At 50.9% G+C, this 24,951-nt stretch overlaps 1 protein-coding gene across 19 annotated transcripts in view; it reads left to right on the plus strand.

Annotated features, from left to right (window-relative positions):
* Window positions 1-24,951, plus strand: part of MCF2L (MCF.2 cell line derived transforming sequence like) — a 167,919-nt gene that overhangs the window by 56,327 nt on the left and 86,641 nt on the right. Inside the window, exon 1 of one of the 19 annotated variants that reach the window (XM_037140898.2) lies at window positions 450-570. The exons of 12 other annotated variants lie outside the window; for them this stretch is intronic. In XM_037140898.2, the coding sequence (XP_036996793.2) occupies window positions 492-570 (79 nt within the window). In that variant the 5' untranslated portion in view covers window positions 450-491. Of the gene's footprint in view, window positions 1-449; window positions 571-15,057; window positions 15,569-20,156; window positions 20,324-23,284; window positions 23,395-24,951 lie in introns of those variants that run through there. 6 more of the 19 variants (XM_037140834.2, XM_037140868.2, XM_053660089.1 and 3 more) reach the window with 6 other exon arrangements.

Here is a 24,951-nt window from a genome sequence, read left to right on the forward strand (position 1 = left end):
CGGAGGAGGGCTGCCGGCTGAGATCTCCGCGGTGTGCACGCGCAGGACTGTGGGGCAGTCGGTGGGTGCACACTCTTGAATTCCAGGTTACTGGGGTGGGTGCACGCGCGCGTGGAGCTCCTGGTGACCTTGGGGGTGCACATTTGGGGCTTCCAGGTGACCTTGGGCTTGCACACGTGGGGTTTCCAGGTGACTGCGGGAGTGCACACTCAAACCTTCCAGGTGACCGCAGGGGCACACACGGAGCTCCCTAGTGGCCGTGGGGACATGTGGGGCGGGCCGGCTTCCGCTTCCGCTGAGCAGCCCCCACCCTGGCGCAGGGCGCGCCCCTTGGCGGGGCTGGGGACCAATCCAGGGAAGGGAGGCACTGCCGCGCCCCCCCACCCAGCCTCGCTGCCGCGCCCCCCTCCCCACTTGTGCTACCCCACCCTTGAAGCACCTTCTGGTGCAGAGGAAAGCAGCTGCAGAGGATCGTTTTGTTCTGCCGGAGGATGAGGTTTTGGCTGAGAAATGAAGAGATGGCTTTGGAAGAAATGGTGCAGAGATTAAATGCGGTTTCCAAGCACACTGGTAGGAGGAGCTGCTGGCCTTGAATTCTATGTTCTTAAGCTTGACATCATATTGAATCATAGGGACATGTGTCTAATTTTTGTATAACAGCCTTCCTTTCTTTTCCTAGCAGTAATAACAGGAATGGGCAGCTATGATGGGCATTTATTGGCTGCTGATAAATTTCCATGGACAGTCAGCATGATTTTATTCTGCCTAAGAGAGTGAAAAATTGCAGGTTGATGCCACAGGCTTTCTAGAAGATCCCTGGTCTGTGCGTGGAGCGGTTGTCTGAAATCTGCTCATTCAACCTGCATTTGTAACCATAGCAATGGAGAAAGCATAAGTATTTGTGGGTCAAAAATAACCTGAGCCAAGGGCTTTTCAAGCCTGGTATTGGTTATGGTTGCAATACCTGCTTGTTTTCAGGAGGAAAAATCCAGACTAATCAGGTGGTGCTTTTCTCCACCAAATATAATTTTACGTGAGACAAATGTTTGAAAGTGATATGGGTACAGGGTGGAAGGACAGCATCCTCGGACATTAATTTTCAGTACTAATGAAAAGATTGCTTAAAATAAGCTTCTAGGAGCAGGTGGGATGGAGTCGTTTAGGTTTCAGGAGAAGCTGAGCTGGCAGCGTCCTGCTATTGGCTTTCAGTCCTTCACATCTGAGTTTCCCTGCTGCACTGTGCAGGCAGAAAGGGTCGGCATTGACTAGTTTTCCTTGAAATGAAGAGGAAATAATCCCGTGCCATTAAAAGTAAGTCGCCAGATGTTTGCCTGACATTGTTATATGTTGTGTTATATGCCATGACCTCATTATCTGAATAACATTTGCCTGAAAGATTTGATTTTGTCGGTTATGTGGTTTAGACGTGGTAATCTTTCTTTCCTCTCTCTCTCTCCCCACCCAATGAGTGGGAGACCCCAGTGGCTTCTGAGAGCAAAGCAGTGATTATAAATCGGCATACGCATCATTCTGTGTGATGGTCTAACCAAGACTTTCAGAGACATTCTGTTTTTAATGATTTTTGTGATTAAAGCTACTGGATTTATTGTGTGTGGGTCAAAAGAAAATGAAACCGTTCTATGTCATCTGGCCCCTAATTCTTAGAAAGGTAATGAGCTCCCTTTTTCTGAAACACGAGTCGCCTTTTGCTTGGTGCAGGATTTGGCGTGTGGCTGAGGTGAAGGGCACAGTGGACCGCAGACTCACAGGGCTGCTCCCACCGGCCCCTGAGGGGGAGGGAGGGCTCTTCACACCCTCTGCGTTGGGCCTGGAGTCGGAATTACAGAGTGGGGACTGTTCCAAGAGTGATGTCATTCCCTAGGTTTTAGAGATGGAGGTTTTTTTCTTGAGCTCTGAGAGACGCATGTGCATTTTGAATTGTTAAAAGGCTGTCTCTGGAAAGCAGGAATGATGCTGACCACTCACTGAATGTATGTGGCATGCGAGCCGGGTGCTTATCTTGACCATGATCTTATTCTAAGCAGAAACTCTCAAGTTTGTGTCCCTTGACACATGTGTGCTGCCAGCTACTGCGGATTTCACCAAGACTCTTAAATCCAGGTCAACAGACGCCCAGCTTTATGACTATCCAGTGTTGTTTTCTTAGGGGGGAGCATCCTGCATCCATACCCCTGCTTACCTCCCACTCACACTGCCCCTCCCTTCAGCACGAATCCATTTTTCACTGACTCTACACGTGAGGCAACCCTGAACAGAGGCTGTGAGACATGACGTGGGCTGTAGGCTGTATCCCAAGCTGTGTATTGACACAGTGCCATCTGCTGAGCTTGGGGAGGGGACGTAGGTCGATGTAAACCTACCCACCAACTGGGGCCTAAAGCCCAGGTCCATCCTCAGAAGAATTCCCCATCTGTAGCAGAATGGCTTTCACCCAGAGATAGTAGAGTTGTCCCACCTCCAGGCTGATTTGGGATAGATGGCGGGTGTGGGTTGGGGCTGCAGGACATTGGTCTGCACGTTGGTACAGATGTTCAGGGCAGGGGGCCTGGCCCACTTAGGACAGGGTCACAGCTGAGGACTTGGGTTCAGTGACCTCTCGCAGAGCTTTGTGGCTATTTTGCCTGCACAGACTCGGACCCTCCCTACCTCTACGCTGAACCTCTGACAGGCATTTTATCTTTGTCCTTTGGGTCGGACGTGCGGCTGCCCTATTTGAAATTCAGATTTATATGCTGCTCCCCCTCTGCAAGGACATGCATTATTTAGGTTAGTCTGCACATAAAGGAGGACAAAGCACACTGCCCATGTGGTCTGTGAATCTTATCTTTTGACCTTGAGAATGTACATTGTATACGATCTTGAACTTCATGTTTAACCACAAGGCCAGGAGCACTTTCCAGTGGCAAAAAGCTCCCCTTCTGTGTGGTAGGGCCTCTTTCCCATCATATGCACTATTTTGGTTTTCTCTTTTATTTGCAAAATTGGTGAAAAAATAATAAATATTTGAGGGAGAAATGCTAATGAGTTTAGATGAACTAAGCATTTTTTTAATGCGGAACAGTTGTCTTCAAGCTAGAGCATCTGGTACATCTGTAGAGAACCATCCCAGACTCTCAGGCCATACCCCCAGAATTTCCAATTCAGAAGTCTGGGGCAGGGCCTGAGGATCTGCATTTTAAGTTCTCAGGTGGTGCTGATGGTGCTAGCCCAGGAACCAAACTTGGAGAAGCATTGCAGTAGAAGTCTTTAAATCTAGTGCCATCTTCTCCATTAATTACCCTTCTGCAAAATGTTAACTCTTGTCATGGAAGAATGGATGAGGATGGATGGGTAGATGGGGGATGGGTGGATGCATGGGGCTGCACACAAGACAATAAAAGTAGAAGCCACATCACATTTTGCATTTTAAGGTTCTTCCCCAGTGAAGAGCAGCCACTTTTAGCTCTTTACATATTGAAGGAACAGATCCCGGTTTGCATCAGAACATGAGTGATAGTGGGGGAGGGTGCTGTGAGCCTGCCTCACTCCTCTGGCTGGAGTTCAGCCACGGCACTCACACTCCTCGGACCAAACATCTTCTTTCCCACCCATTCTGTCCCATCCTCTCATCTCCTACACCAAGCATGCCACAGTTCAAGAAGCTGAATTCCAACTACTATCTCAGCTGCTAACTCAGCCACTTTGGGAGGATGGGGATGTTGTCCCGCACTGTCACTATAGCCACATGCGGGTAATTAGTGTCCATCCTCCTGACGCGCTCCCTTTAAAGGAGTTTAAACCACAGCAGGGTTCTCTGTGCGCCATATCCAAATTCAGCTGTGAGCAGCAGTGAGACTTCCTTTAGCAAGTTCCATTGCTGAGATCTAGAGAACCTGGAAGTTGGAAAGTGGAGGTAGCTTTTGCGGCAGACCTGACCAGTGAAGTTTCTTTGGCACATAGATAGATGCTGTTGGATAGAAAGGGTAAGAACATAGAACAATGAGCCCAACTATGTAGACAGTGCTCCATGAGGGAGGTGACGTGGCCACATTCTTGGTTGTCGTACGTGGAGCCTGCGCCCCACAAAGCCTTCCCTTCTGAGGGGTCTTAGTTGTCCATATCCTGGGTTTCCCTAAAGAGACCGTTCAGTTCCGCAGCTGTTGATTGTTACTGTCTCAGTGGAACCCTGTGGTTCTGCCCTTGGGGTCCCTGGGTCCCCCAGTAGGATAGCCTGTCCAGCCAAGGACACATCCCCCTCTGCCTGTGTCATCCCCCATTTCTGGGCCATGGAGAGTTCTGCCCTCTTGTCATCTCCGGTCCCCTCTTGGAATGTGTCCTGCTCCTGCCAGGACACTTCCCTCATGCTTACAAGGGCTCTGGCGTCTGGCTTCCTTCCCTTCTCCATCAGCAGGGCTTGTCGTGACTTATCCACCCCCGGGGTCCCCGATGGTGCTCACTTCTCCCTCGGGCCCCCCAGCTGAGGTCTGCAACCTGCTGTTGGCATGACTGGGGCCGACCCTCCCAGCTGGCTCTGTACCAGCCCAAATCCTACCTACAGCCCTGCAAGGAGCCTGGCCACCCTGCCTCGCCGCTCCTACCCCAGGCAGTCCTGTGAAGGGTCTGCTTGGGTTACTACACAAAAATACATACTTCACCCAGAAATTCCAAAACACGCCCTGGGAACTTTTTGTATAAATTTTTCACAAGCTTTTGGAAGATTCTTCTGCGTGTAATGCGGCTATTCCTGTTTGCATTAGGAAGCCTGGAAGTCCTTGGTGCGTGAGGTTGGAACAGCACGGAGGCCGCTGGGCCAGTGGGGAGGAGCAGAGGGGCTCGGCCAGTACACCAGTCATATCAGCTGCTGTAACAAAGGCGCCACAGACCGGGAGGTTTAAACAACACACCTTTACTTCACCTAGTTCTGGAGGCAGGAAGTCTGAGGTCAAGGCGTTGGCCGGGCTGGTTTCTCCTGAGGCCTCCATTCTTGGTGTGTAGAAGGCCATCTTCCTCCTCTGTGTCCTCACAGGGCCACCCCCTTTTGCATAGCTGCATCCTGATCTCCTCCTCCTCTTCTTCTTTTTTAAAAAAAGATTTTATTTCTTTTCAGAGAGAGGGGAAGGGAAGGAGAGAGGGAGAGAAACATCAATGTGTGGTTGCGCCACACACACCCCCTACTGGCCCACAACCCACCCATGTGCCCTGACTGGGAATTGAACCAGCAACCCTTTGGTTCACACCTGGATACGCAATCCATTGAGTCACACCAGCCAGGTCTGATCTCCTCTTATTATAAGGACACTAGTCACATTGGATTAGGGCCCACTCTAATGACTACATTTTACCTTAATTGTGTCTTTAAAGGCCCTATCTTCAAATAGAGTCACATTCTGAGGTTCAGGGAATTAGGACTTCAACCTATAGATTTTGGAGGGACACCCAGACTGCACATGAACTGTGGGGTCCCAGCTCCAACTCAGCTCAGACTCTGAGGGGAATCACCCGCCTTTGAGACACTTAAGCAGAATTGTGATATTATCTCGTAGATTTTTAAAGGCCGTCTGGCTGCTTGTTGAAGAGACGAAGCGATCCAAGGGAAAGGGAGGCCACCTCCAGTTCCGGTCCAGGAGAAGGTAGACGGCCACTGGGACCAGAATAGCAGGAGCGCAGGTGGCGGGTGGTGCAGACAGTGGGGTGCTGGACACATTTTGAAGGTCGACTGACCTAGCTGGACATGGGCAATGAGAGGAAAAGAAGAGGACTGTGAGGCCCATCTGCCGTTCCCCGAGCCTCCTGGGCTGCTCACCACTCTCTGGCCATAAACCCTCCGTAGGAAGATAGTGTCTGGCTGAGAAATGCTTAGCGTAGCAGCAGGCTGGGGGCTGAAGGACCAGGGTATCAAGAATGGGCTTTCAGGGACAAGAAGGTTCCCAGGACGTCCCCAGAGGTGGAGCAATCTGACACCACTCGATCGCAACTGTCAGAGGAAAGGGTTCCTTCCTTCAAGGCTGACTCAGCCGGCGGTGTGTTGGTGCACACGTTTCTGCACAGAGATGTTCATGACAATGAACGTGGGAGCTTTAAATGCAGGGCTCACAGCGTCTGGCAGCATTCCACTCTGTCCAGCATGGTTTCCATCACGGGCATTAGTACCCACCCATGCCTGCTAGAGTGACTATGAAATATGGGAACTAGTTTTAAAAATAAACCAGTAGCTTACGTAGGAAATATTTTGTGGCTGTTGTTAGCAGGGATTGGGGGTGAGTTTTGGAGAAACTGAGCACAAGGAGAAGCTTGTGGGGTGCAATTAGTGATTTATTCTTTTTTTGAATTGTCCATTGGAGGTTTTTCTGGTTTCCTCCGTCTAACATAGTGTTCGTTGGGTATGGCCCTAGACCGGGCATCACCTGGAAGCTTGTTGGAAATGCAGATTCTCAGGCCCAGCCTAGCCAGGTGAGTCTGCTGCCCAAGCTTGAGGCCGAGGGGTTGTGGGAGGATGCCAAGGCTCAGGTCAGCTGGAAGATGAAAGCTGGGCCCCCACGTCCTTCAGTGGACTCCAGAAACAGAGTCAGATGGGACGTGGGGAGGACCCCTCATGCCTATGCCACCCCCGTCTGGGGCTCCCGCTCACCCTTCAGCTAATACGGGCCCTCCCTCAGGCACTTGCTCAGGGGCTGCTCGGGGGAGGCCTCCTCCTGTTGCCCGAATGGCTCTGGCATTACCGCGTCCTGTGCCCGCAGCCCTGCGTGCGGGGCTCTCCCCCCTCTACCGTCTGCTTGGTGGGCTCCTTTGCCACATCCATCCATTCCCTGAGCCTGGATGGTGCCCTCTCTGCCTTAGTGCCCCCAGGCCTGGCTCTGGAATGTGCTCCATGTGCGTGGAACTAGCAAGAGGTAGAAAGCACATGTTGATGTGAATTGAGAAATTGTGACAGGCGGTGAAACACCTAAACATGAAATATTTGTGAATATTTTTTCTGATTTTCAGAAAGAAAGTGTTTTATTGAGAAAATACAACTTAATTATCGTGGCCTTCATAAATGAATGAAAAAATTGTGAGTCTATTCAAAGGAAAATGATCATCTCCAGCTAGCAACAAAGATATACTAAATTCTTTTTAAAATTACTTTATTGTAGTTCAATACACTGAATTCTTAATAAACCAATTTTTATGAGAGTGTGAGGGTAAAAGTCAAAGGAACTTTATTCATATTTTGGTATCTGCATTTTGAAAAAGGCTTTTTTTTGCATTCTGTGTTGTCCTCCATGAACAAAGAGGAGAGAGAGTGACTAGGATTTTGAGATAGTTTGGACCCTCTGTTAGCAAGCACTCCCTCTCCCCTTCCACTGTGGGAGGAGCATGTGTCCCCCTCTGACTTTCACTTGACCGTGTGACTGGCCTTGGCAGGTCTGATGCTCCCACGTGCTTGCACAGTGGGCTGGCCCTTCCCACTCCCCAGGGATCCCTCGTGAGAACACAGCCAAAGCTGTCATGGCCCCTCCAGCCCAGGTCCAAAATGAGGCATGTGGAGCAGAGCCACCTCCACAAAGTTGTAAACGTGAGAATAACACCAGTTATATGCCACTCAGCTGGGGGCAGCTAGTCGGGCAGCATTAGTATGGCACTTGCTGACTAATACAGTTAGAGAGGTTTGACTAGAACTGAACAACACTAATGAATGAGTGAATGGGAGAATGATAGTCTGCAGGGTGACTCCATTATCTTCTCACTTTTAAAATAGATATTGAAATGTTGTCTTTGACTGTTGTTGGAAAGCAGAAGACCTGCCAGAGACACGTGCATGCTTGTCCCGCATACCAGCTACTGCCCAGTGGGAGAAGAGTGGAGGTATTCTCTCGGCTTCCAGGTGGCACAGTTAAGAGCAGTGAATCAATGAGTAGAAATTACAGGAGTCAGATTTTGACTGAAAGGAAATATTTTTCCAAAGGACTCCAAAACCAGAGTGCCTCGTGAGCATGCTCCTAGGCTGTTGCGATGGAGTTAGTCCATGCTGTCCCCTTGACTCAGAGGGAGCTGGGGGTCCGTAGTGGCCCTGGCAGCTACAGTGACCTCTCAGATTCAGCACCTTTAAAAATTGCTGGTCTGGCTCAAAATGTTTTGAGATTTCCAATTTCAGTGGGCATGGTTATAAAGAACGAGTCTTTAAAAATAAAGACTCTTGGTGGTTGAAGCGGAGTGTGCCAAAGGCACTGTACATACTTTCCAGTGAAGTCCTCACGTAATGTCCTCAATAGTTTCTATGGCTTTAAGACCATAAATAAAATTTAACTTCCTGTGTTATCTCATCAACATTACAACCAAACAGTGTTATACTGAACAATCTTATCAGGACCTGCTGCATAATGGGGACTTTGAAGGCAATTCCAAACAAAACATGCTTTGAACATCTTGAAGAGAACAAGCTTAATTTGGAATTGTAGACACTGATCCCACTTATGTTTATGCTTTTGCTTGGTAGTTATCCCTTTGTTTAAGCAAAACAAACAAACACATGTAAAACTGTTTTGACATAAGTGGGCCTTGTGTTGGTGGGACCACATCCATGAACTTGACATGTTTCTCTCCGTGGGTTGCCCTCCTTGGGCTGCCCGTGTCCAGTGTCTGCAGATGACAGTTGTACGGTCAGAGTCCTCCTAACCTTTACTAATACACAGCTTCCCTCCTGCCAGAACCAAGGCCTGGACAAGTCAGCTGGCCTGCCTCCTTGTGGGGGAGACTTTGCCCTCAAGTCCCCCTGTCTGCCACGGATGAAAGTAAACACTGCCAAGACATGATCTGCTTGGGGAGGAGAGGTGACCAGTTTCTCAAAGGAAAAGGCCTTGAGCCCCTTCCTCTAAGGATTTTTATTGGGTTGTAGTACACAAGAATACAGAGCGGCAAGGATCAAACAATAGATAACATTTCACAGAAATGTGAGGGCTTAATCTGAGTCAGTGTCTGTCAGGAAGAGAGTTGTAGAAACTTTGGAAGACATACTTATTTCCTGCTCGGACCCTTAATATATGAATGAAAGCACTCTTAGCAAAGCAGGTTTCACAGGATTTTTATGAATTCTTTCTTATGCCTGATTACCCCAGATACCACTCTAGCAAGGCAAGGAGCTGCACCGCTCCCCATCAGGCTTTCAGGCGTAAGTGGATTAGAGCCAGGAAGCAGGAAGTGCTTCTTCCAGAGGACATGGGGACTCTGGCTATGTCACACGGGGGGGGGGGGGTGCGCAGCGCAAGGGTCCATTGCTCCCTCTTTGTTGCAGCACCCCCCCAGTTCTCCCATGATAGCCTCCCAAATGATTGAGTCTGGCTTAGGTTGCCCCCCACTGTGAGGAGTTATACCCTTCATCAACATTGAGCATGCTTTGGGGGGCAGGGGGAGGAAGCTGAGGCAGCGTTTGCTACCAGAGACAAGCTTTGTCTCCTGTGGCTCACATTCCAGGGGTCGTTCACTCATCCTTAGCCATGGGGGGTAGTTAAAATTCCTGAAACCAGGCAGAGCGGTTCCCAACACCTCCCTTAATTTCCACATAGCTCCCTTATAACATTTCACCTTGTGCCATTTGCATCGTCTGTTGTTAATTGCTTGGCAGATCAGTACTGTCCTCCCTGCCACATTCGGAGCTCTGTAAAGAACAATGACCATGTTCGGACTCCTGCGAGCCTCCCCTAGGACCACGTGGTGCTGCCTCTGCCAAGACCACTGAGGGTGGCCAGGTTGCTCCAGTCTTTATTCAATTTGTGTGTTCTCCGCAGCTCCCTCGGCAAATGTTCCTGGTGAGGGAACCTTTGCTGTTGGTCATCTTAATGATGACCAACTTAGTAACTGAGCTCAGTTTGATAACTGAGAATCCTCCCTAGAATCAGACTTTCAGGATCTAGTATCTATAAAAGAACATGACCCGAGCAACCTCTTTTTTTGTTGTAATTACTAACAATGCACAAACATTGCGATGAAAAGCTATCCAAGCCTCAGCTACTCAAGAAATAGGTAAACACATTTTCTCTAGAAGAGAATAATGTTAACGGTCCCTTAAAGTCCATTGGTTCACAGTTTAACCAAACGTGGTCTTCTGCAGCTTAATTCCACACAGTGGGGTCTATCTACTGTTTTCCCCTGGGGCCGACACACAGAGACAGCCAGGGCTGGAGGCGCTGTCCGTGTGTCTAAACTCACCTCTTTGCCAGAAGGGCCTTCTCTGTGTACGTGTGGATCATTAATCCTTGCAGCTGGGTTTGTACTATTATAAGCAGTATTTTCACATTCCTGTATTTCTGATCAACTAAAAATTTCTCTGATCATATTTATTTTATACCTCTGGTTTTAGAGAAAGAAATATTTGTTGTAGCTCTCAGAACAAGCTATTGCAGTTGTCTGATGCACACACAAAAATCTAGTTGCCTGAATTCTAATTCTAGTTAAGTGCCAAGGTTGAACTATAGCAACATTCTTGTAGTTCTATTTGGATAAAATGTGAAATGAGGTTTTCTACTTGGGGGGGGGGGGGAGGTAATCATAGCACCTCGGCAAAGAGCGAGTGAGCATTAGAAACTGAAATCATCAAGTGGAGCCATAACCTTGGGTTCAAATCCCAGCTCCGCCATCTATCAGCATGAGCTGCCTCTGTTTCCCGACCTGTAAAGTGGATCCACGAGAACAGCTTCTTTGTCCGGTTGCTGTGAAGAACAAGTGAGTTAAATTCACGTGAAGGCACCGCGAGCTGCCTGCAGGAGGCTCTCAGCAAACGCCCGCCGGTGCCTTTGTCGCACGTGAACGCACTTAACGAGTGCCTTGCTCACGCATTCAGTACGTGTCGCAGCCATTATTATTACATGTTAATAACTGTGTTCTTCAATTAACAATCACAATAATGAAACGTGGAGATTTTCCAGACACGTGAGAAGAAAAGGAAGCATACGAGAGGCCAGGGCTTGGAAAGGAAGGGACGTGTTAGGGGCCATGCCACCAAATGGGATTCTCCAGCGTGGTGGTCTGGGCAGCGCACCGCCCCTCGGGGAGGAGATTCACGGGGGAGTGTTTTTGTCTTCCCCACAGAGGAGCATGTGTCCCAGCTTCAGTCCCAGAAGATACACAAATGCTGAGGAGAAATGTCACTTTGGGAGGAGACCTTCAATAACGTTTAAAGCTGTGAGTCTGACCCTACAAAAGGGGGGCTGTTCTTCCTACCTTTCAGAGACTAAGTGGTTTGTGTGTGTCTACAGAAGGGTTTCAGCAAATGTTCTAGCTTCTTGCTTTATTTTGTTATTTAATAGGATTAAAGAAATGAATCCAGCCCCTGAAGCATGACAACCAATTTTCTTATTTCTATAATCACACCACATGGCTGTGGCACTTAACTCACCAAAGGAAAGAACTAGTGTTAAGTTTCACTGGTGACAAATTTGGCAAAATTTCAGGAATGGTGAACTAATGCCCCAAATGTGACTTCACTTTAGTAAGGATGCTTTGTCTTTAAAGACAAAAAAAAATGTTGAGGGTTTTGAATTCTTAGTCCTTTAGAAGGGAATATGTATTACTTTGTATTTAAGTGATAACAAAATACAGGAAGTCATGGAATACACCCAGATGTTAGGTCTCAACAGCTTATCAGTTTTGAATTTTATGCTCCCGTCAATTCTGAAAGGGCTAAAATCCTTACCGTTTTCTGAAACCCAGTCCTTAGTGTTGGCGGGATCACTCTTTCATAAGGACACATTCATTCACCCACTTACCGGACCCTCAGAGAGAGTCTGCTATGTGCCGATGTGCCCATCCTGGCAGAACGAGACAGGGAGGATCCACCTGGATCTGGGAGCGTCACAGGCAGCAGTCCCCAGACACAAGCCATCGCTTAATGTGATAAGTGTTAGAACCTCACGTGGAAAGTAGAAGTGAGCGTCTTGACGCGCTGCACGCTTATCCCAGCACAGGGAAAATCCGCGTTTGAAATTGGGGCCAGCCACGTCCCAGTCTGTGTCCTTGAAAGATTATTGCAAACACAGGAAGGACCTTGATCACCCTGTCATCTGTGATCTGTGTTTTAATAGAGACCTAAATGCGTATGAGCCGGCTGGGCATTATTTCCAGAGTTTATCATGGTTGGTCACTTGTGATGTATCCTTTGTCTTAAAAAATTCAGCCTGTCGTTCAAAAAGTTTCTATTTAAGAACAACCAGTTCCACACTCTCTATGGTTTCTCCATCAATGGTTTTGTTCCTGGCTTCCAGAGGCCTCAGAGTTCTAGAACCACAGAGTGTCTGCCATGTTACGCTGATTGCCCAGCTCCCAGACCACTCTGCCTTTGTTATCATTGAATATGGCAAGAAGCATCTGACTTGAAGCCCCCTATTAAACACCGAACAACTTCGTAGTGACCAGCAGTGTGGCTCCCCACAAAGTGCCATCAGGTAGGGCTGTAACATTGTGGCCGAGAGCAGTGCCAGGTGATGGGGCTGGTACCTGGCACTAAACAGGAGGAGGGTTCTCCAGGTGTGTGGCTGCCTGTGGACCTCAGGGATTACCGGGAACAGGAAAGGAGAACGAATTATCTACACGTAGCCAGCCAGGGTGGGGTGCCAGGTACCACGTCCAGCAAAAACCTGGGAAAGGATGAAGTGAGGAGAAGTCGAAGCAGCACTTGTCCCTGGGAGCCAGGCAGGCTGGCGACGCGGGGACTCCCCAGTGCTGGTGTGCAGGGTCGGCCCCCACTGAGTGTCAGCTTTCTGTGTGTGGCTTTTTTGTACCTCAGTCCTCGAGTGTGGCTTCAATGAAGCAGGTCAGCAAGTGGTCCCTTCGCTGCCTGATTCAGCCCCAGGAGAATTGAATTTTAAATTACCCAGCATCTCATTTGGTTGAATACTACATTAAATAATTCCCTGCTCTCCTGACATGATTTATTTAAGACTCTTTTACTGCCAAAGTTCATGCCATTTATTGATATGAAATTAACAATAAGTTGAGATCGTATTGTGTAAAATATACTCTTGGGGTGCAGAATCAAAGTCGGTCCACTTCTCAAATGGCCCGAGTCCTTCAGCTCCCCTCAGCCTCACTCCGCACACCTGGCGAGGGCCAGCCTCATGTGAGGGGAACGTGGATCTCAAGTGTTTTCTGTATTTTCTCACTGAGGAGCTATCGAGGATCTTAGAGGAAGACACGCCCACTGACTGCTGGGAAAATCCCGTAGAATTTTCAAGATGTTTGCCAAACCCGGGGGCTGTAAACGTGTAAGATGAAGAAACCGACAGAATGTGAGTGAGGTTCACATTCAGAACTGACTTTGGGAAAGGTCTTAATTAGTACCATCTTTAAAACTTATTTAGATACTTGGGGGAAATCGGATGGACCCAGATGCACTCGATGAAAGAGCACATTGAACCATGAACGGCATATGCACACGCGTGAGTGTTCTGACTTACTGGCTGCTCGGGAAGGGTCCTGACATTCCAAACTGTCACCGTTTTCTCTGCACACCCTAACACGTGCATGGGGGAAGGGAAAGACATGCAGAGAGCAGGTCCGAACAAGCTCGCCTCAGAAACAGCACCTGACAGGCGGCTGTTGCAGCAGGTGATCACCTGGCAGGCGGCCTCTGGGGGACTTAGCGGTCAGGTTTCCCTGTGTCTTTTCCTGGGGTCCCATGCACTGAACCTAACGGCAGGTTCCCTGGCCACAGGAAGAGGACCTGCGTCCTGGACGTGCGCATCAAACACGCCATCTGTTTCCTCCTGATTGTGTGTTGGGATTGGCCTCTGCTTGGAAGCCGGCGTGAAGGGACAGAAATGAGATGAGAGCCTGACTGCATCCACTGCTAATGTTTGAATCTCAGTTGCGGTTTTCTTGGGCTTCTGGGTAAAGGAAATGTTGGTTGTGACTTTCCAGGCTCTGTGTTCACATGGTTTTCCTCTTGTATATTCTTAAGGATGCAGAACAGGGAGTTGGCTTCACATCCTGAGTTCCCAGGGTGGCCCCCGGGGCCAGTTTGCCACACCCGACGGTACCAGGTGGGGATGGAGGGGAGACTGGAGTAGCCAGCACCAGCTCCTCCTGCCCTTTCCACTGTCTTGGCAACTTTAGTGCACAGAAGCACAAATCTCCACGTAACAAAGCAAAGTGCCAGGCAGAGTCACTGTACTGTTGAAATGGGAACCAAAGCTGCTGCCTCTTAGAGGTCGAGGAAGCACATGTTCCTGCGACCAAACCCATTCCCTTGGCTTTACATTCTCCAGCGGGAAGGGCTCCCCAGTTTCATAGGGTCCCCTCAGCCTATTTAACACTCATGGGAGGAGGGGCATGCCTCGAAAGACTAAAATTAAATAAATACATTATTTGCTATAAACCAGAGACACCTGCTGTAATTGTATTGGCTCATAAAAAGGCGGCCGTGGTGCACTGGGTGAAGCGTGGTCTTTCGGACAGACCTAGGTGCCAGCCTCCATCACTCCCTTATCATGCATGCTTCCGCATACAATAAGCGTGCCTAAGCCCTTGGAGCCACAGCATTATATTTTAAATGGCACTGAAATTCACTGCCTGTCGAGTCAGAGGTAAGGATCTGAAACAGCAGAGTCCACAGCAGGCACCAGATCTGGGGCAAGAGGAGCACCCTCTGCTGTCGCAGGGCAGTCCTGAGCACCCCCACGGGGGACGTGGCATGGGCACCAGCTTCTGGAACCTCTGGGCTTGGGGACAGGTTCAGCGTCTCTGTGTGGAAAGTGTCGGCCTGCCAAGCAAAGCAGCATTATCATTTCCTTTTTCTGAAGCTGGACAGCAGACAGGAGTAACAGGCGCAGGAACTTCCAGTTTATTTCAAGAAAGCCTGGGGCCACTTCCCCTCCCTTCCTCCTGCCTTTTAGTTGTATAGCTGTTTGTTTGAACTTGAGACTTCCTGACCTTGGAAGGTGTTTTTGGCTTGGGCAGTTGAAACAGCTCCTTGACATTCGGAGCTCCAGCCAGCACAAGCCCCCCTTTCTAAGGAAGGAAATGCCTAGAACTTGCAAATAGATTGGCAGGGTGTGGCCCTGCCCCTGCTCTGCAGGAGTGTTTCTCTGATACCACAAGCCTTGTCCACCCCTGCCTGTCCTGCAAGGTGTGGAGGGCAGGCAAGTGCTGGAGTTGTTCTCTCTAGGTGGCCCCCCTGCACTGGTGGCAGGAGGCAGGCCAGGGGCAAGGGCAGGGTCTGAGCTGCCCAGAGTGGACTGTCAGTACAAGTGGTCATTACGGAGTGAGGCTTGGAGTTAGAGGCTAGGGACTCCAGAGGACAGACTTGACTTGGCGCTTAGTCGCTAGAGACTGTGTGCCTGACTTGGCGTGCGGAGCAGCACCTGGGTGCCCTCGGCCACGTCACCCTGGCACAGGGGCTGCATTTGGCCCTCGTATGAGCCTATCCGAAAAATAGAAGCCTCCGCCTCTGCTGCTGCTGCTGCAACCACGCATCCCTGGTGGAAAGACAAAGTGATGGCCGAGAAGGGAGCATCGCGGGGAGCTCTGGGGCGCCTCCAACGTCGATTCTGGCCGCTGACCCGAAGGCGCCGGGGGACCTCCAGGCATCCACAGTCGGGTGAGGCGGGATGGGCTGGCACCTTCCAAGGTGCCCAGGGACAGGCTCCAAGTGTCCTCTTAGTGGGGTGGGGAGACTTCCCTGTATATTTCTTTAACTAAAAAATGTGTGCCATTTGTAAGACTTTTTACAAAGGCTAGAAAGGACATGTTGGGCAATTTTTGGGTCTGATTTTATTTGATTTACTGTGCGCTCTGGTTTGGAGGAATCTGGATTCATGCATCTGTCCCTGCTGTGGCTGGGATGACCGGGGGCAGACACAAGGGAAGCACATTTGTAAGGGGAGCACACTCTGTAAGTGAGGCTTCTGTGCTCTGCCCTTCCTGCCTTGAGGGGTGTCCTGCGAGCGGGAGGGTTGCAGCCCCAGCCCCCAAGCCCCTGTCCTCTGCAGCTAGACATCAGGGAGTCCGCAGGCAGCATTGCTCTGAATAGCAAGCACTGTTTTTACTAGAAGAAGGGGATGGGAGCTTGGAGCATTTGCTCAGCCAGACGGCACAGCTAAAATTCTCACAGGTTTCAAAATGATGTTTTTACAAATTGACTTCCAAGGGAGTGGGGATATTCTAACAGAGTGGGCTGGAGAAAAGAGCCTTGACACATTTGTCTGTTCCTTCCTCCCTGAGCAACTCCTCTCTTCTTCAGAAACCCGATAGCAGGTTTGCTGTTGAATTTGGGGCAGCCTCTGACTCTGTGACCCTGGCCTGCTATGGGACACTGTTAGGGTGTCAGGGTGGCATCCGTTCCCTGGACAGATGCCCTTAGTGCAGTGTGCAGGACATCAGAAATAACAGGTCAGAGCCAGGCCCATGCCTTTCCATGCCTTGGGGACCCCGGGACTCTCTCCTGCGTGGCCTCAGGGGAGAGGACGCTAGCAGCCTGGTGCAACACTAGGAAACCTACGTGAAGCCTGCCCTGACACCAGGTGTCGGGGACTGGACCAGGGCTGAGTGGGTCTGGTGTGGCTGCTGGACTCAGGCCTGGCGGACTTGGGCACAGACCCAGTTTCCCTGTGGGGCAGAACCGGAGTGCGCACACTGAGGCCACACTGCTGCTGCTTCTCGGTTGTGATTCTGAGCTCAGTGGCGTCAGTACAGACGACTCAGGGTCAATATAATAGGGTCTCGACCTTCTCGCCGAGTCCACTGACTTCTGCCCTAACTCAGAGTGAGTGGGGCAGCTATGAGGGGCTGTGTGTGGACCCTGCCCCTGCTCAGCACAGGCCAGGACTGGGCAGGCTCCGGTCTGCCTCTCCATCCTCCCGCCAAGCCCACCACCTGGAGGCCTACCCACACTGGTTGGGTCCGAGAGGGACAGGGAGTCTCCAAGTTCTCTGACCAGACCCGCCCTGGCCCTGGGTGTCTGTGCCCAGTCTCTGTTAGGGTGGCCCCAGGGACCCCAACTGTGAAAGGGCTGTGTTATCATCCCGGAGCCTGGAGGCTTAGAGGGGGAGGGCAAAGGCAAGGCCTGGGCCTGCCCTCCACGAGGCCTGGGCTAGTGGTTCTGCTGTTCCAGGGATTTCCCCCTGGGGGAAGTGGAGCCTCAAGACATCTTCTCTTTGAAATGAAGGCCCTCAAGGTACCTCCTGTGAAATGGGCCCCCTAGGTGTCCCCTACAGTAAAATGGGGGCCCCCAGGGGCTTCCCCTTGCTGTGAAACGGGAGCCCTTGGTTCTGGGGCCATTGCTGAGCCTGTGCAGAGGTAAGGAGCAGGGGCGCTGCCGTCTGGTTTGAGTGGCTTCTCCTTTAATCATCAGTACTCGTGAGATGCCTTTATTGCTGTGGTCTGCCTATTGGTGACCAGGACCCACTGTGCACCATGGGTAATTAAGTGCTGTGTGGCACACGAGGCCCTGGGTCAGCGTGGCTCCATGCAGCCCTCTTGGGTCCCGGCACTGTTCAGTCCCCCAGCCCCTGCACTATCCTTCCCTTGGCCTCCCTGCATGAGTGCAGCCTGGCACTTCCCAGCTAAATCCTCAGGGCTCAGGATTCTTTCCTGCCTGTGAGTTTGCCCTGGTTATTTCCTCAAAAACCCAGCAGGTTCATGCATGTCTGGGCCAAGCTGGCCCGGGGGTCCCAGCAGACAGACCTCCCCCTGCACTGCAGCTCCTTCCCTTGGGCTACGAATGGAAAGAAGCACCTTCGGGTTAGGAGATGATCCCACAGTCAGACTTCTCGCTGCAAGCGGAGGGCATGGGGACAAAGTACAGTTGCAAGATGGTAGTTCTCTCTGATAACCAGAAGTGGATGCGACACCAATTAATTAAGTGGAAACTACAGGTAATCTCTTGAGTGTTACCTCTGATCTGTCCGACCCCGGAAACCGCACACTGCCTACGGCGGGCGCCGGCGTGCACGGGAAGGCTCTTCCGCCCTAGGACAGTAGTGTCAACAAGCAAAAAAAACTGGTAGTTTTACTTAGAATCGAACATTTCTCTTTTTAGAAACATGTTTCAGGATGACATGGACAGTTTTAAACAGAATCAGAATTAATTAAAAGAAGCAAATAAATGTATTTCAGATAACTGGGTGAGTTGTTGATTGGAAGCGATCACAAATTTGAGCTTCCTGGTAGCTAATACAAAAAAGAGAAAAGGTTTGGATATCACATGCAAAAAAAAAAAAAGTTCCGCCAGAAGGAATTCTAGAGGAAACCAATACTCAGCCATGTGCCCTGGAGACATTGGTCACTCAATGGGTGGCACCTTCGGAATGTTTCCTTCCTTTTGGAAAAGTCGGTGCACGTGGACATGTTGGAAACGTAAAACTAAATGTCGGTGAGGCCCTTTCCCAAGAAAGCGGAGACAACAGTGCGGTTCTAGCACGTGCCCGGTCCCTCTGCCTGCTCCAGGGCAGCGGCCTGACGCAGGTGGAGATCTGACCGGCGGTTCACACTGTCTCGTTCTGCAAGACAAGCACCGTCTGTGCTAAGTCGGACCTTACAGCACTTGGCTGCCGGAGGTGGGGCTGACGTGCCCTTTGACCTCGAGAGGCAGAGGCCCGTGTCTGTGCTGAGGCCAGAAGTGAGGGGCAAGGGTGCCCGAGGAGCCCCAGGCTTCATTCAGAGTAGTTTTAAGTGAATAGAAGCATCTGGGGAAATACAGTGTGGACGGTAACGGCCTTTATGTTTACAAACCTGTTTTTTATCTTTAAAGAGATGTAGAAAGCAGAGGGGAAGCGCTTATCCTCATTGTTTCATTCTCTTTGACTTGTTTGGAACTCCCAGATGAGCCAGTGAGACTTGGAAAGATAAGAAGAGAGTTCGCTGTTTCATTTAAAATGTGCTTATTCGGAAGAGAAATGCTTGCATTGAGACATTTCCTTAGGGGGTCTAGTCAGTTTGTTTACGAGATATTTCATGGTTTGTCCCTGGCTGGTGCGGCTCAGTGGATTGAGCGAGGGCTGTGAACCAAAGGGTCGCCAGTTCGATTCCCAGCCAGGCAGGGCACGTGCCTGGGTTGTGGGCCAGGTCCCCAGTGGGGGCCACGTGAGAGGCAACCACACACTGATGTTTCTGTCTCTCTTTCTCCCTCCCTTCCCCTCTGTCTAAAAATAAAAATAAGTAAAATCTTTACAAAAAAGATATTTCATAGTTTGAAGAAATCTGGTTATTACCGAATTTTTAAAAATATCGGGCAACTTGGTGAAAGTCACTGCTTCTGGCCTCCTACCCCAACCTGCCAGGCCTGCTTGACTCAGGCCCTAGGAGAGCACAGAGCTGCGAGGCTCCGCCCCGTGGGGAGCCCTGGAACCGCAGGCCCAAGCCTCGGAACTCCCCAGCCCCCCAGGCCCATTGTCTAAGCAGCTGGACTTCACCGTGTAATGGAGCACGCAGCTGGGTGCCTGCTGGCTGGGGTCTTTGGACCATGTACACTGCCTTGATCTCCGAAGTGGAATGAGGGGAAACCCTTCCCACAGCCCCCGTGGAGCCCAGACCATGTGATGGGCAGGGAGGGCCAGCTGTGATGGGGTCCGAGGGAGCTAAGCTTTCTCTGGGCTCTAAAAGAGGGTGTCCAGGTGGGGGCACATGCTTTACACCCCAAACTGTTAGAGACACACAGACCTTGAATAAAAAGCTGAGAGGGGAAGAGAGGAACGTGAGAATACGGTGCCCGTATGTCTGCTTCACTCACCTTCCTTTAAACAAAGACAGGCTCCACCTCTGTTTGTTCCAGCAAATGTCTCTAGTATCCAGAGAATTGGATTTTATCAGATGGAGGAAGGTAGTGACGCGGAGACATTCTGGACAGTATTGTCCGATTTAAAGTTTGCAGCAGATATGCTTCTCTCCCCGAGTGGTTTGGAACATAGCTGTGTGTGACCTCTCTTAAAAGCACGGAGAAGTCGTGCCAGCAGAGATGTCCCTTGTGCCTTGAACAGAGGCCAAGGCGGACCTAAACATTCCTTTTTCTTTGTCACCCTACACTTGGCCAGCTGGCCTGCAGTCATGTGTAAATGTGCGGGGTGGAGTGGCAGATGTTAGCCGGCGGCCGGAGGGTAATCACCTTTCAATGCTTGTCTTACTAAAAACGAAAGTAAAAAGTCAGCTGGTCCCTCGTGCACATTTTAGGGAGCAAAGTTCAGTGGGAGAGGGCTAATGGGTAACCACGGGAGGGCTGCAGATTGACTGAAGGGGAGTCACCTCCCGGGGTGCCTATCAGCCATGGGAGAGAGAAACGCTACCCGAATCTCCGTGTCTGAAATGAAAAGCTACTACCTTTATTCTGAGTGGTGCTCCTGGCTGCTCTCTGTTGCCGACGGTGAGTCCTTGGGTCCCATGACCCACTGTCCCTCCGAGTCACCCACGGGAGGAGGACCAGCAACGGTCCGAGCTTCACAGCAGCAGTTGCCTGAGTTGTGCATTGCGGAAATAGTTCTTACAGATTCCTTGTGCGGGTGACAGAGGATGTCTTCATGACTGACGTGCGATCTCTGTCCCCGTGGAGTCTGGAGTAGCTCAGGGAACGGGGATTATGAGTAAATGAGCCATTCACCCAAAGTTATCAGTAGATGACTCTAAGTCACAGCATCAGAGACCAAACGCGAACGATTTTTCTCTGGCTAGCGAGCGTGAGCTCCAGGGCTCTCTGGTCTGGACTGGAGAGGAGGGGGCTCAGCCAGCAGCAAGCCCGTCAGAGCGGGGGCAGAGCTCATTCTACGGGCACCTGGTACAAGGCAGTGCACGTGGGAAATGCAAAACAAAACCAAAGCTGTCAGCTACAGGGTATTGATTAGCTCCTTGACAGAGTGACGCAAGCCTGGTGACTTACTTGTACGCTAAGTACAGTTCGATGACACAAAGCTGTGTCCATTGTCAGCTTTTCGGGGAGCTGTAGATCCCAGCGGGTCTTCCTGACACGGGGCTGGCAGAGCCCCAGGGCCAGGCAGGCTGAGCAAGTCCCCTGTCTGGGAAGGGCTGCCTTCATCCAACCTTGAAATTCAGAAAATCTCCTGGAATGTGGTGGCACATGTTGCTCCTTAATTGGCTGAGTCCCCACTTCTCTGTGGTGGGAACTTTGGCGTCCCCGTGACCTGGGCCTGGTCCTGCTGGGGAGGACACAGCCACAGTGAAGGCAGAAGCCCTTAGCTGTTTCCAGGGCATTTTATTTGGACCTGGTTCTGAGTTCTCACCATCAGATTTAGAGCTTTGCTATTGAGAGAGCTTGGCCTCACTGTCTGATCCCAATGTCACACATTCTACAGACTGGGAGGGTCGGGCAGGAGCTGTCAGAGTTAACGTGGCTTGTCCTGAAGGGCTGTCAGGAGAGAGCTACAGTGATGGGGACACGGGTGTAGGTGCTGGCAGGCGACTTGACAGTGCAGCTTGGACTTGCTGCGTGTACCTGAGGGCTGGCCAGCCTTCCCAGTTGCTCCTGTTACTGTCACGGTAGCCACAGGATGCCAACCAAGGACAGGAGCAGGGTCAGTGAGTGATCGGGGAGGGCACAGGGAAGGTGGTGGTCTGGGCTATGGAGTCCGCCCTGTGACCCCCAGGGGCCAGCTGGAAGGGATGGCTGGGCTGGAGCAGAGAGGAAGGCTGGCAGGTGGGAATGCTCAGAAATCTGTGGTCCTGCAGCCTGGGGGGACGAACCTTGAAGGCAGAATTGCATTTGGTCTCATGGTGTGGGGCTGGCGCAAAAACCTGGGCTCTGCCCAGGAGATTGGTGGCTGCCTCAGTTTATCTGTTTGTAAACCAGTAAAATGCTTTTCCGTTCAGGGTAATTGAAGCTTCTGTGGAGGTTAAGTTCTGAAATCAGTGATTGGGCCAAATCCACAGTTGGACAAAATAGCCCTGAACACTGGCCAGAGCCACCCTAAAGGAGCAAAGCCTGTTAGTGTCTCCCGTGGTTGCTCTGCGTGGTCCAGCACTGCCTGGCAGTGACCCATTGGAGGGGACCGCAGCGCCCCCTTCTGTCCTGGAGCTGAACTGGTCTCTCCACTCCCTCCCCTGATCTCTGCAAAGTGAGCTGCCTCCCAGAGGAAGAAGCTCAGAATTTGAACGCCACATTTAAAACACAAGACCAGATGGAAAGGTCTTTTGGGGGCTGAGAAAGTGTACCATTTTAGTGATCTCCAGGACACTTTACTGGCATTAAAGCGTGTTTGGAGGGAACCACATGAATGGGGCTGGGAATTTGGAGGAATTGGAGCCAAGACGCCCGCCCCTCCTGACCCCATGGCCGGGCTGTCTGAGCACCGACCACCCAACCAGTACTGGCCTCCGTTCTCGTTCTTGGTCACTGCAGCCCCGGCCCCGCTGAGCCCCTCACTTCCACCCTGGCCCCAGAGCAGCCTCCCCTGCTTCACAGAGACAAGAGCCCCAGCAGACACCCTGCGTCTCTCACACTGTGCCCTCTCAGGTCATCTCTGGGACACAGGGGACTCCGGGATTGGGAGGAAGCACTTCTGGCCAATAGCCAGTTTGGGTTTTACCAAGAAAATAAGCCTCAGGGCCCCCCCTGGGGGCCTCTGGAAGAGGCCTTCTCAGAGGTTCTTCCTCCTCTTGCTCTTCTGTCCTCATGTCCGAGAACCAAGAAAGGCACGTCTGGGTGACTTGGGACCCATGGCCACCGTGTCCCTAGACACTTAAGGTCACAGAGTCAGGAACAGCCCCTCAATGGTCTTGCCGCTGGTTCTGGTGCACAGGTGTGGCTTGGACGTCAGATGAACTCACTTCAGCAGAGTCAGTCTTACCGGCCAGCTCTGGAGCACAGCCCGGCCTCCCCAGAGGACAGCGGAGCCGTGTGGAGCCCCCTGCTGGAGCAGCCACGCAGTCTGGGGGCCCCAGGGTCTCCTCTGTGTCTGACCAGGGCTCCCCGCCAGTCCCTTCCCACACTTTTCAGAAATGCTCTTCTGGAAACTGAAGGTGGTCCCCCCTGCTCTGACAGGCAGGAGCCCCCTGGTGTGGGGCAGGGGCTGCGCAGGACACAGCCCCGTGTCCTCCCAAACCACCCAGGGCGAAGTTATTAACGGGCAATAGGGTTTCTGTTTTGATTCTCAGTCCTTTTCCTCTTTTGTTTTTCACTTAACATCCAAATTCCCCTCCTGGTTTCCCCCGGGCTGCTGTTCACGTGATAGTGAAATCCAACACAGAATCGCTGCCGCAAGACTGGAAGGCACGAGTTGGGTGCCCCTTTTTCCCCATTCGGTTAAAAATACTCATTTGGTAAATTAAAGTTGAGTCAGAGTGGCAAAACAGGGGAAGTGAAACTCGTCCTTCTGGACTCGTCGGACCAAGGCCTGAGTCTCAGAAAGACTGGCTGGTGAACCTGGAAGAGCAGGAGGCCAGGAGCAGGGGCCCGGGGGAGCGACCCTACCCCACGGACAGCAGGTAGGAGCCTCAGAGCCTGCGCTCAGAGTGCTGCTCACACAGGAGTGCTTGTTCGAACTGGACGTTTAATGTGGTGCCATGGGAGTCACGTTAAGAATATGGATCCAGGCAAGTGTGTTGGGAAAGTGGGACGTCTGCCGCTGTGTAAGGAGCATGCACAGGATCGCCACCAGGAGTGCTGCGTTAACGGCCAGTCTGAGAGACGCCACGGGGCGGGGACATACCCAGACGTGGGTCCTGTCTGCAGCTGTGGAGGTCTGGCTGCTGGTGGCATGTTCGTGCTCCTCAGGGAAGCAGGCCTGGGCCAGGCAGGCTGCTCTGAGCTGAGGGTTCGTGTCCAGAAGAAAACTTCAGGGAAAGGAGTGGAGGGCGGGAGCTTCTTTTCAGGAAGGTGCACACGGTGCATTGACAGGTCAAGTGGCTGCTCCACGACTGGGTGTGGGTGCTGCCTAGTGTGTTGTGACTCGGAGAAAACATGAGCGCCGTCTGACAGCTGGTGCTGTTTGCTCAGTGGGTATGGCTGCTTCAGACCAGGGCTCATGATTCTTTTTATATTCTTTATCTACTACTTTTTTCTGTCATTTTTTTTAACTTTTTTATTGATTATGCCATTACATTTGTTCTATTCCCCCCCTCCGTTCCCCTCCACCCTGCATACCCCTCCCCCACCATTTCCCCCTTTAGTTCATGAACACATGTCTCAAATTCTTTAGATTCTGTATTTCCCCTACTATTCTTACCCTCCCCCCCATCTATTTTCTATCTACTGTCTATGCTTATTTTCTGTACCTTCTCCCCCCTTCTCCTTCTCCCACTCCCCTGTTGCTAACCCTCCATGTGATCTTCATTTCTATGGTTCTGCTTCTGATCTAGCTGTCCTCTTAGTTTGCTTTTGTTTTAGGTGTGGTTGTTACTAACTGTGAGTTTGCTGTTCTTTCACTGTTCATCTTTTTTATCTTCTTTTTCTTAGGTAAGTCCCTTTAACATTTCATATAATAAGAGCTTGGTGATGATGAACTCCTTGAGTTTGGTCTTATCTGAGAAACTAAATGAAAGTTTTGCTGGATAGAGCAATCTTGGTTGTAGGTCTTTGGATTTCATGACTTGGAATACCTCTTTCCAGCCCCTTCTTGCCTGTAAGGTCTCTTTTGAGAAATCAGCTGACAGTCTGATGGGAACTCCTTTGTAGGTGACTGTCCCCTTATCTCTTGCTGCTTCTAGGATTCTCTCCTTCATTTTAATCTTGGCTAATGTAATGATGATGTGCCTTGGTGTGTTTCTTCTTGGGTCCAACTTCTTTGGGACTCTCTGAGCTTCCTGGATTTCCTGGAAGTCTCTTTCCTCTGCCAGAATGGGGAAGTTCTCTTTTATTATTTGTTCAAATAAGGTTTCCACTTGTTACTCTTCCCCTTCTGGTACCCCTATAATTCGAATGTCGGAACGTTTAAAGATGTCCTGGAGGTTCCTAAGCTTCTCCTCATTTTTTTGAATTCTTGTTTCTTCATTCTTTTCTGTTCAATCATTTTTTTCTTACTTCTGATCCACTCCATTGATTTG

This window comes from Artibeus jamaicensis, unplaced genomic scaffold (assembly GCF_021234435.1).
Source record: "Artibeus jamaicensis isolate MK-2021 breed Jamaican fruit bat unplaced genomic scaffold, CSHL_Jam_final scaffold_833, whole genome shotgun sequence".
NCBI lineage: Eukaryota > Metazoa > Chordata > Mammalia > Chiroptera > Phyllostomidae > Artibeus > Artibeus jamaicensis.